This window comes from Sebastes umbrosus, chromosome 21 (assembly GCF_015220745.1).
Source record: "Sebastes umbrosus isolate fSebUmb1 chromosome 21, fSebUmb1.pri, whole genome shotgun sequence".
Classification (NCBI taxonomy): Eukaryota; Metazoa; Chordata; class Actinopteri; order Perciformes; family Sebastidae; genus Sebastes; species Sebastes umbrosus.
The window spans coordinates 2,318,696-2,331,195 of NC_051289.1; the positions used below are offsets into that span (position 1 = coordinate 2,318,696).

A 12,500-nucleotide genomic window follows, 5' to 3' on the forward strand; every position below is an offset into this window, starting at 1 on the left:
TTATTTTTTTTGCCTAAAATGTCTCTTTTGATAGTAAAGGTTTCTGACCCCTGCTCTAGTCCGGTTGTCGCTTTCAGTCCAAAATGGCGGAAGTGTAGCTCTGCTGCTGGGCGCTGATTGACTTTCACTTCTTATCAATATACGTCTTTTGACTAGCGTACATCTCTACTGTTCGTCTTGTATCAGAGATGAAGCTGTTATTGACGGGTTACTGTAGGATTCATCCTCTCCTCTCATCCTCTACTTCCTGTTATCACTTCATCATCTCTGCTCTCGTTTCATTTCCAGTCACTCTCTCTCTCTCTCTCTCTCTCTCTCTCTCTCTTCCATTTTATCTCTTCTCTCTCTCTCATCAGGAGGATTTGGTAAGATAATCCCCCCCTCCCCTCCTCCCTCCACCGTGTCCACTTCCTGCCACTTAACCTCTCACATGCACCACCTCCTTTTTTTGCTGCTGAGGCTGAATTTAAAGGCCCCTGACCTTTGACCCTTGGCCCTCCTGCACTGAGGCATGATGGCGTCTGTTCTCCGACCCTCTTCTCCCTGCACTGCTCGCTGCCCTCCCCACTACGGACGCTCGGTCACGTGGCTTCAGTGAATCTTACTAACAGCTTGTGCCACAATTAGTGAAACCGCCTTTATTTGTCTCTCCTGCTTGTTTTTTTTAAAGCTGCGTAAACGCCGATACTGAAGTGATTTCAGGGGAAAACAAAGAACGCGTAGAAATGTTCCAACTGGTGATAAATCCATTTTTAAGTTCTGCTGCTGGTCTATAAATCACTTCACAGATTAGAGCCAAAATACATTTAGCTTCACACAGATGGAAACTCTTCACGATGACCTCATGGGCCCGACAGCAGCTTCAGCTGTTTTGAATCTTAAATGAAAAACTTTTTTTTTTTCTTGTGCATTTGATTAATTATTTTTTTTCCAACCAAACATTTTCTTCTTTTATTAAATTACGAGATTATTTATATTAATTTATTAATGTTATTCTGTTGATGTTGCTCATTTTGACAGATACTACAATAAATGCTACCAAAGTTACATAACATATTTATAGATTTGTCTTATAAAGACTGAAAATAGCCATAATAATAATAATTTAAGGCCTTGAATAGTATTAAGTACTTATTTAAACATTTAGTGTATTGTAGGTCAACCACACTGTGTACATTCAGATTTTTATTTTATTTTAGGGAATATTTATATATATATATATATATATATATATATATATATTTACTTAATTCCACAATTGTTTATTTCAGGAGACTTTTATTGCATAATTCCACATTTATTTATTTCAGGGGATATTTATTTTGTAATTCCACAATTATTCATATCAGGGGAATAGATTTAATTATTCCACATTTATTTATTTATTTATTTATTCATTCAGGGGATATTTATTTCATAATTCCACATTCTTTTATTTATTTATTTATTTATTCATTCAGGGGATATTTATTTCATAATTCCATGTTTATTTATATCAGGGGGTTGTATTTCATAATTCTTATTTGTTGCAGGGGATTTTATCTTATAATTCCACATTTATTTATTTCAGTGGATTTTATTTTATTATTCCATATTTATTTATTTCAGGGGACTTTTATTTCCTAATAGCAATAATAATAATTTATTTCAGAGCCCTTCTGTTATATTTAAATTAATGGGGAGAGGATATCTCACAGATTCAGACCAAAGCACAAGAATTAGCTAGCTCGCCCCATTCATTTGAATATATCAAAAATATAAATAAAAAGAGCTGTGACATAAATGTGGAATTAGGAAATAAAAATCCCTTGAAATAAATAAAAGTAGTCCTTTTCAAAGAATATATTTTTTTTTAAATAAAAACCGAATTATTTATTTATTTATTTTATATTTATTTCATAAGCATATTTACGTATGTATGTGTTTTTTTATTTATTTTATATTCAATTAAATTACATTAAATATTAGTATCTCCCATCACAGTCACTTTATGGTTTATACATCGCGGTGCAGTAAACTGTCTGATGGCATCAGCTGTAATTGTAATGTAATGTAAATTGCTTTCAACGGTAAATTATTTTTCCATAATCAACATTTTTCCTCAGCTAATTAAGCACTTTGTGTGCTGCACGATATCGATCTAGATTTTAATGAAATGTCAATCTTCCTGTATATCCCACTAGAGAGTTTCTCTCCACTAGTGATGCGTCCTCTGACCTTTTTCTGCAGCTGTTACAGCGACAGAATTAGATATTTATGCTACAAAACAGCTTCAAAACGTGGACAAATCTCTTAACAACTTTAATGTAGAACAACCAAATAAATATTCTGATGAAATATTAAAGATATATTCAAGTTTCAAGTCTTCGTTGGGGATGAATTTCTTTGTTCTCCCTCCAACAATGCTACTACAAAATTTACAAAAAGAAAAACACACAAGTAAAAATGAGAAAATAGTGCAGAAATATATGTAAAATAGAATAAATATAATACAATATAAAATATAATACTGTGGTAGCCTGGTGTAATGATAGAAGGAATAAACTGTTAAATAGACAAAATAAAATAAATATATATACTGTAGTGTGTGCAGGATATTATAGTATATATAATACATATATATGATACAAAACCTGCACATTTATTTGAACAATAAAGCTGTAATGACACCTGTGAAGTAAAAGTAGTCACTCTTGTATTTATTGCATGAATGTGAGCATCACTAAACACGTTATCTTTAGTCAGCAGAGATCCCTCCTCCCAACCGACTCGCGAGTGAAAGAGCGCGCCCGCTTGAGTTTTTATCTTGTCTGACACTCTGGGTGGTTCTTCCCGTCCCTCCAGGACCTGACGGCTCTGGCCAAAGAGCTGCGAGAGCTGCGACAGGGGGAGGAAGCCAGCCGCCCGCCCGTCAAAGTGACGGACTACTCGTCGTCCAGCGACGACTCTCACAGCAGCGATGACGAGGAGGGAGAGGGCGGGCCTAACGACGGGACGGTGGCCGTCAGTGATATACCACGCATCATGTGAGTATTTACTGGGGCGTGATCCCACACTGGCTTCCCACACACCAACAGAGACACTCTTCTTTAAGTACAACTGTTTAATCCAGGAGTCAGCAACCTTTACTATCAAAAGAGCCAATTTAGTCACAAAAAAAAATCTGTCTTGAGCCGCAAAACATGTGATCATTGTGATGAAGGTAACACAGTTTATAGTCTAAGTATATAGTATATAAGTCTAATGCAGTGAGAGCCAAAGAGACAATGTATGAAGGAGTATTAGGGCCACATTGAGGGAAAAACATCTGAGATTTACAGAATAAAGTCATAACTTTACGAGAAAAAATGAAAATAACACGTAAAATTACTATTTTATAATATTACGACTTTTTTCTCGTAAACTTTTGACTTTATTATCGTGATATTACGAGTTTTTTTCTCACAAACTTCTGACTTTATTCAACGGTGTATTAAGGCCCCATTGAGGAAAATAAAATAAATCTGAGATTTTGAGAATAAAGTCGTAATATTATGAGAATAAAGTCAGAAGTTTGTGAGAGTAATAGTAATAATATTACGACTTTATTCTCAAAATCTCAGATTTATTTTATTTTCCTCAATGGGGCCCTAATACTCCGTCGTACCGTCGTACCGTCGTACCGTCGTACCGTCGTACCGTTGTACCGTCGTACCGTCGTACCGTCGTACCGTCGTACCATAGACCTACAACAATGATAAATAAAAATTAAAATGTAAACAAAAAAAACAGTTAATCATTTCCATGTTTATAAATCCACATGGAGCCACTGGAGAGGAGCTAAAGGGACGCATGTGGCTCCGGAGCTGCAGGTTGCAGACCCCTGGTTTAATCTAATGCAGTCCAATACAACACCTCTGGTATAACTATCTGGTCTTTAGAAAGCTCATAATGCTCCGTTTTTAGAGACTTTGTTGGAAATGTTTAAATTCAATTATATGGTTGTTGTATTAGATTGCATTAGATTATACAGGTGTATATCCTATGAAAGTGGCCACTGAGTGAATTTATTATTGTGTTATTCTCTCTGGCCAAACTGGAAGTTTTGCTGCGTAGGATCGAACTGCGGTGACTTTACTAAAGCACCACATTCTGTGTGATACTTTATCTGTCTTTAAAGATGCTCTAATCAATATGATTATAAACGATGTTGTGGAAAAACCCACAGGAGGTCAGGGTGATGGATAACTTTGTTGGAAGCTGGAATATTAGTGGGATATTGCACCTTTTAGTTCAGGCTGAATTTGTACATATTTGCAATGTAAAAATGTACGTTTTGGTACAGAAGTACTACTTTAATTCTTCTTCCTGTAGCTTCCCAGTGGTGTGCCTTATGTATTCAAATCTGAACATTCAAACTTTGGTCAAAGTATGTTTTAGCGTCGTAGTTCAGATCAGAAAGTCACACAATAACACAAACAAACTAACCGATCGATGCAAGACCAGCAACTCCTGTGTTCTGAGAGGGGCAAGATTACTGTTTTTGTGAATGGAGTCTGGTTTGGTCTAGAGGACTGCGATACAATGGCTTCATTCACTGTCAGAAAGGGCGGCCTGATGGCGAGGTAAAGCGGTGAAAATATTTTAAATATAGCGTACACTTAAACTGGTATTGATTTGTTTTTTTAGATGGCCAAAATATGTTTTTCTGCTGCTCCCATCCACAGCCGCTTTACCTCGCCGTCAGACAGCCCTTTCCGATCAGACCAGACTCCATTCATAAAAACATTGATTTTACCTCGCAGAACTCAGTGGCATTAGTAGGGTTATATTTTGTTTGCTTATTAAAATCAGTACAATGACGGCAACTTTTTCTTTATGTATGTAACAGCTACTCAGAAATAATAGCAGCAAGGAGTGGGAACTTTTTGGATAAACAGCAGAGAAGCATATTAAAAAAGAATATGGAGTAATAATGTTGACTTCTCTCTCTCAGGCCAGCAGCGAGTCAAGGTCCCAACGAGTCCTTTGGCATGATGGGAGGTCTCAACGACGCCCACGACGACTCGTACGGAAACAGCTCCCAGGACGGCACCCTGAGGATGCGTGAGGTGAGTCTGCCTCTCTGTTCTGACCTTTGACCCGAGGACTGTAGCCTCGCTGACTCCACACAAACGTTCATTCACCGGCTCTGCATGCCTGGCTGTTTCCTGGTTTTGTTCTGGTTTGAATAAAACACGCCGGGCGTGGAGGCTCAGATGTTTTTAAACTCACTATACTCACTTTTATACTCACTTTTTATATGTTTGTCTGACCTGTTAAAGATTCTGGACTTTGGGCTAATTGGTTGGTAAAACATCTGGTTGGATGTCCGTGGATTGAATTATTTGGGATTATTTATTAATTTATTTTAAATCTTTAAAAATCGTTGCCACATTTATTTATTTATTTCAGGAGACTTTTATTTTATTATTCTACATTTATTTGTTTATTTATTTCAGGAGACTTTTATTTTATTATTCTACATTTATTTGTTTCATGGGACTTTTTTTATAATTATTCCACATGTATTTATTTAATGGGACATTTATTTCATAATTCCACATTTATTATTTATTATTAGGAAGGTTTTAGTGTCCTGTGGTGGTCTATCTTTGTTTGAGAAGCTTTTCCACCCAAACAGGGAAAAAATGCAGGTGAAAACTCTGAATATGTTTTGGGGTAATTTTGTCAAAAGCCAAAAATACCAAAAGATGAACAGAAAGTATTGACTTTACAAGCAGCCTGTTAGTGTGTGTGCTGGATAACATGTATGAAGGAGCACTTTGCTCTCCGTTCAGTGGCCCCCCCCAACTAAAAACCAACAAACGCACTCAGCAGGTTTTCCTCCCTCCATCACCTGACCTGTCAATCACAGCACCTCGCTGCACAGTAGCCCGCCCATCTCTCTCTCTTTCCAGAAACATGGGGGACGGAGGCGGAGCTCTGCCGCCAGCAACGGTTTCCCCGGCAACGCTAATCTGTTCCCCGGCAACGCCAATCTCCCCGATTTGGTGCAGCAAAGCACATCCCCTCTGGTATCCCCTGGCGACGCCTCTGGGGCCCAAGTAGGTGGAGCAGCTCCCAATAATCGCCCCCGAAACCCGAATCCCCCAACCTCCCATCCACACCCGATCCTGACAGATCCAGCACCCTCTTCACCCTGTCCTCCCCCCCTCAACACCCCACCTGCCCACCAGCCCGTCACCAACTGGTCCTTTATCAGGGTGGGAAATTACCAGCAGCCACCAAACAAACACCAAAAGGGAAGTTCAGGTGTTTCTCAGTAGGGTTGTATGAGGTACTTCTCCATAGTCAGTGTATTACCTACAGTAGATGGAGTTTGGAGAAACAGACAGGAAGCAATGTACTGCTGTAGACGGGGGCAGCAGCTAAACACATTTTAGACACCTAAAAAAAATTAATATCAGTTTAAAGGGAGTGTTTGTAAGAATCAGAAATGCTTGTTAACAGCGACACCTGTGGCCGCTAAGTCAACGAAAGTCAACGTCCTGTTGCTCACGCTTGTGCTCGCTCTACATAGACATGAAGGAGCATCGCTCAAAACAGTGAGGAGACACACGTCAGCTAAAAGCACAACATCACTCTATATTTCAGCTGCTTGGCAGTAATGTTAGCTGACCAGACCAAGGTCTCTCCATGAATCAATGCTGATCCTAGTGTTGGCTTTTCCTGCCTCAGCCTCCCGACCGCGGCCGGAGGGAACAGGGGAGACACCGGAGTTTTGGTCGGAGACGATAACGTTTCTCTCTGCGGAGCCCCGTCACTTCACAAGACACGGGAAACCTCTGTTGGTCTGGAGGAGCTGCAGCAGTTATTTCTGCACAAACGTCCACTAGATATTCTCAGAGCTAAACTAACTCTTCTGCAGTGTGGAGTGAGCGCGCATGCACGTGAGGTGGAACGAGCTAAGTGAAGGCAAGCAGGCAGGCGGAGGAGCAGAGTACAGCAGAGACTCCGGCCCTGGAGACCAAAGCTACGGTCTCCCCCGCGTCCTCCGACCGCGACCAACACTGTTTAACAGACGAGCTTCACTAGATACAACTTTGAGGTTTTGGTGCTTCTGTGTAGTTTGTGTTGGAGTCTGAGTCTGAACAGCGTAGCCACACAAGAGCGCGCATATGCGAGATGCGAACGCGCATATGCGAGCATGGGACACCGACCCGGGTGATTTATACGTGTAAGAAGTTACAAACAGTCCCTTTAAGTGTACGCTATATTTAGAATGTTTTCCAACGGGGAACTGAAGCCCTTTTACTAAAAGTAAAAAAATATCTCTTTGCATTTGAGAAGCAAAACCAGAAAATGTTTGCTTCTGTTTTACTACTAAAATAATTATATTGCTGCTCTACTCGGCTTCTTTTCATCGCAGAGCAGCAGGGTTTAAAGGAAATTAGACTCTAAGCTTGAAAATGACAACATGTGGCACCTTTAATTTCCTGCCCTGCTTTATTTTCAATCCGTCCCGCTTTGGCTCCAGAGTTTTTCCCCACAGATGGAACAAACTGGATTTCTTCCCTCCCTCGCTCCGCTCGTTTTATCCTCCTCTCTCTCTCCCCCCTTCCTCTCTCAGTTTTCCAGCCTCCGATCCAGAAAGTGTCCTCCACCCCTGAGCACATGATGCAGGTAGCTGACAGAATAAAAGAAACACTGAGAGTGAAGTGAAAGCGTCAGCGCTGATGAAAGAGGTGTTTTCATTATCAGGATAGAAAGAAACAGAAAGTTGTTGAATCTCAGGCTGAAAAAGCTTCACTGAACACGCCGTGTTTCCTTTATTTCAACAGTTACCTGTTTCATTTAGTTCTCCCAAAACGAACAAACCGTCAGACGGACATGTGGCTGACTGTAATCTGTGTTTGTGTGATCTGCAGTACGCGATGGGAAGCAGCGGAGGCTCCAAGTCTTCCTTCACACCGTTCGTAGATCCGAGGGTGTACGGGACCTCCCCGACTGACGACGACGACAACATCTCTGCCTCAGGTACACTTCCTCACAGTGTCGTACCTGGACGTTGGAGACAAGATGAATCTAAGGGGTCTTGAGACAATTACCGCAAGAAAATAACTACTCAGAATTGTTTATTTCTCTTATTTTCTCTACAAAAATGATTGAAGCAAAACGATCCGAGATGCTTCACATAGACGTACACCTAGACCAGGGGTCAGCAACCTTTACTACTAAAAGAGCCATTTTAGGCAAAACATTTGATCATTGTGATGAAGGTAACACAGTTTATAGTCTAAGTATATAGTATATAAGTCTAATGCAGTGAGGGCCCAAATGCAAATGTACTACGGAGTATTAGGGACACATTGAGGGAAAAAACATCTGAGATTTACAGAATATAGTCAAAATATTACGAGAAAAAAAGTCATAACTTTACGAGAATAAAGTCATAACTTAAGGAAAGAAAAAGTCGTAATATTACGAGAATTAAATCATAACTTAACAAGAAAAAAAAGTCGTAATATTACAAGAAAAAAAGAAAATAACACATAAAATTACTACTACGTCTTTATTCTCGAAATCTCAGATTTCTTTTTTTCCTCAATGTGACCCTAATACTCCATAGACCTACAACAACGATAAATAAAAATGAATACGTAAACAAAAAACAGTTATTCATTTCCATTTTTAAAAATCCAGAGGGAGCCACTGGAGAGGAGCTAAAGAGCTGCAGGTTGCTGACCTCTGACCTAGGGTGACCAGGTGTCCCTCTTTACGAGGGACTGCACAGCATTTTGATCTCCGTTGTTGTTGTCCCACATATTGAGACGATGTCCCACATTTTCATTGGCTCTTGTTTTCAAAAGTCAAACCACTGCAGGACAAACACTGTTTTTTAAATCTGGCTTTTATCCAGGTGTCCCGCTCATGGCATTGTGAGAAAACTTGAGTACAATCATCCACCATATAATGTTGCTCTGTGTCATGTTGTGCTGCAGCGCTGTTTGAGAACGAGCTGCTGAAGCAAGAGAACGAGCAGGAGCAAGCGAGGATCAACGAGGCCCGGAAGATCTCGGTGGTCAACGTCAACCCGACCAACATCAGGCCGCACAGCGACACGCCCGAGATCCGCAAATACAAGAAACGCTTCAACTCCGAGATCCTCTGCGCGGCTCTCTGGGGTGAGACAGAGACACCTTCACAATAATAATATTAATCATGTTCACTTATATTACACAGACGAGACATATATCTGTGTGTGTTTGTGTGCAGGAGTGAACCTGCTGGTGGGGACGGAGAACGGCCTGATGTTGCTTGATCGAAGCGGTCAAGGAAAAGTTTACAACCTGATCAATCGACGGCGCTTCCAACAGATGGACGTCCTGGAGGGACTCAACGTCCTGGTCACCATCTCAGGTTGGTATGACTCCTAAAAGTACTATTTACATTTTATTCATTAAGGTGCCTTAACATCTATAAACACTAGTTCTTTTCTAGCATAACACCGACCCTTAGCATGCACTGGAGAAGCAGTTGAATGCTCCGACCCTCACTTTCCCTCCGCTTGTTGATCCCTTAATTCAGCGTTTCTTATTGTTTGGTCGTCAGTGTTTCCCGTTTCCCTTGGTTACAGTTGTCCTTTAAATGTTCAAGTGCTCCCCACTGGTTTGTGGTACAAAAAGGAAACAAAACAAGACGTTGAACAGGACGGAGATGTTTCTATTTTTTGCCAGATTTGGCTTTTCTCTTTGCTGCCTTTATAAATAAAGCTTCATATTTAGGATGCTGGTGGTGATGAAAACACAGCTCTTTGCACTGACGCAATAATAAGTCACTTTTCTTTCTCTGACCAGGGAAGAAGAACAAGCTGCGTGTTTACTACCTGTCCTGGCTGAGGAACAGGATATTACACAACGACCCTGAAGTGGAGAAGAAGCAGGGCTGGATCACTGTTGGGGAGCTGGAGGGCTGCGTGCACTACAAAGTCGGTACGTGAACTCGTTTATGTGTGTTGTGAGGACACAAACCTGTTAACACACCTACATTGTGGGGACTCACCTCCTTAAAGTTGATTTCCTCTCTAAATAGTTTGATTAATTGGGTTTCTATTACCGAATGTAATGTATTTTGTTACCTTTTACAGCAACATGTTTATGTGCCGTTTCTATGATGCTCTGCTCTAGGGATGTCATGAGAACCAATACTTCGGTATCTGAAAACGGTGACGATACTTTTTTTACTGTCAGGACTTGAGACTAATGGTGTCCCGTCGTCCCGGGAACATTAAAAAAAAATGTGTTTGTTGACGCAGTACACTCGCTATCAACGCGTCCAGGGGAAATCGGCAGGACGCTAACGTTAACTCTCGTCCTGCCGATTTCAACAAGTGAGGTTCCATTGAGTTTCATTATGGTGCGTTCAAGCTCTATTCAGTAGAAGTGAGAGAGTATTGGGCGAAGGTATATTCTAACGTTATGATGATGCGTTCAAATGTAATATAGTAAAATGTAGTTTTTGTCGAGAAACTTGAATAAATACAGTTTTTAGAAGGAGATGTTTTCATATGTTTTCACAGCAATATAAAATAGATAATAGGGAAGGAAATATGACCTGTTGTTTGGTATCGTGACATCCCTACTTTTCTCTCCTCCTGCAGTGAAGTACGAGAGGATCAAATTTTTGGTGATTGCTCTGAAGAACGCGGTGGAGATCTACGCCTGGGCGCCTAAACCTTACCACAAGTTTATGGCCTTCAAGGTAAGATGCGCCTGAGGTGTTAAAGAGTTGTGTAAAAGTGGATAAATGTTCCTCTTTGAAAATAAATAAATAGATAAAATAAAAATAACAAAATTATTACTAATAATGATAATAAATCCCCCCCCCCAAAAAAAATATAAATAAATAAATAAATAAAGTAAACTAAACTTTAAAAAAAATAATAATGATAAAAACATGTTCGATTGTTATGTGCAACGTCAGGATAAAAAAAAGGGAAAAACAAATAAATAAATAGTTAAAATAAAAATAATTAAATTATTATTATTAATGATGATAAATACGGAATTTAGAAATTACAGAAGCGTCCTAACTTAGCAGAAACGAGTAGTGCCTCAGATTCTTTGTAGCTAGTGACAAGTGAAAGCTGTTGATATTACGGCTCGTTCTTCTCGAGTAGTTTATTAGTACAGTCTAATCAAAGATGCAGGCATGAAAGGATGAGTGTCGATTGAAGGATTACATTTACAGCTATAGTTAAGATTAGATAGGAGGTCTGAGATGAGATTATATTTTTCCTATCTTTGAACCAAAAGACAGGAGAGGCTGTTGTGATATTTTTCCGTCAGGTGTTTAATTAATCTCTCTCTCTTTCTCTTCAGTCGTTCACTGAACTGCAGCATCGCCCGCAGCTGGTCGACCTGACCGTGGAGGAGGGACAGAGGTTAAAGGTCATCTACGGCTCCAGCGTTGGCTTCCATGTCATCGACGTGGACTCTGGGAATCCCTACGACATCTACATCCCCTCACATGTTAGTCTGTGTGTGTGTGTGTGTGTGTGTGTGTGTGTGTGTGTCTCTGTGTGTTTGCGTGTGTCTGTTTGTGTGTGTGTGTGTGTGTGTGTGTGTGTGTGTGTGTCTACATGATGTCCAGCTATGTTTTACACCTTTTTAACATTAATTGCTCGTTTAAATGGAGTGATTGTCAGATCAAGTTGTGTAATTTAATGAATGAAAGAGTGAGAGCAAGTGAACTAGTGAGTGAGTGAAAACATGAAATGATGAACATGTGACTGAGCGAACAAATGATGGAGTGAACGTGTGACTTAGTGAATGGATAAGAAAGTTATTGAATGAAGGAACAGCTGACTTAATGAGTGAGTGAGTGATTGAGTAAGTGAGTGGGTGAATGAATGAATGAGTGAGTGAGAGAATAAATAAATTAGTGAATGGATTGGAGAGTGATTGAATGAAGGGATACCTGCCTTAATGAGTGAGTGAATGAGTGGGTCAGTGAGTGAGTGAATGAGTGAGTCAGTAAGTGATTGAATGAAGGGATAGTTGCCTTAATGAGTGAGTGAGTGAATGAATGAATGAGTGAGTCTATAAATTAGTGGATGGACAAGAGAGTGTTTGAATGAAGGGGTACTTGCTTTAATGAGTGAGCAAATGAATGAATGAGTGAGTCAATAAATAAAATAGCTAATTAATAAGAGAGTGATTGAATGAAGGGGTACCTTAATGAGTGAGTGAATGAGTAGTGTAGTGGGTGAATGAATGAAGAGATACCTGCCTTAATGAGTTAATGAATGAGTGAGTGGTGTAGTGGGTAATTGAATGAAGGGATACCTGCCTTAATGAGTGAGTGAATAATTGAATGAATGAGTGAGTGGTGTAGTGGTGAATGAATGAAGGGATACTTGCCTTAATGAGTGAGTGAATAAGTGAATGAATGAGTGAGTGTAGTGGGTGAATGATTGAAGGGACGGCTGCCTTAATGAGTGAATGAATGAGTGAGTC

The 12,500-nt window shown here is 40.0% G+C and overlaps 1 protein-coding gene across 15 annotated transcripts in view; it reads left to right on the forward strand.

The window, feature by feature from the left end:
- The window catches only part of tnikb (TRAF2 and NCK interacting kinase b), a 63,716-nt gene that overhangs the window by 45,101 nt on the left and 6,115 nt on the right, over positions 1-12,500 (forward strand). For 13 of the 15 annotated variants that reach the window (XM_037756311.1, XM_037756319.1, XM_037756312.1 and 10 more), the window contains 9 exons: positions 2,845-3,026; positions 4,976-5,090; positions 5,940-6,086; positions 7,911-8,019; positions 8,985-9,167; positions 9,259-9,402; positions 9,840-9,974; positions 10,643-10,743; positions 11,364-11,513. In XM_037756311.1, the coding sequence (XP_037612239.1) occupies positions 2,845-3,026; positions 4,976-5,090; positions 5,940-6,086; positions 7,911-8,019; positions 8,985-9,167; positions 9,259-9,402; positions 9,840-9,974; positions 10,643-10,743; positions 11,364-11,513 (1,266 nt within the window). The remainder of the gene's footprint in view (positions 1-2,844; positions 3,027-4,975; positions 5,091-5,939; positions 6,087-7,910; positions 8,020-8,984; positions 9,168-9,258; positions 9,403-9,839; positions 9,975-10,642; positions 10,744-11,363; positions 11,514-12,500) is intronic. The other 2 variants (XM_037756316.1, XM_037756317.1) reach the window with 1 other exon arrangement.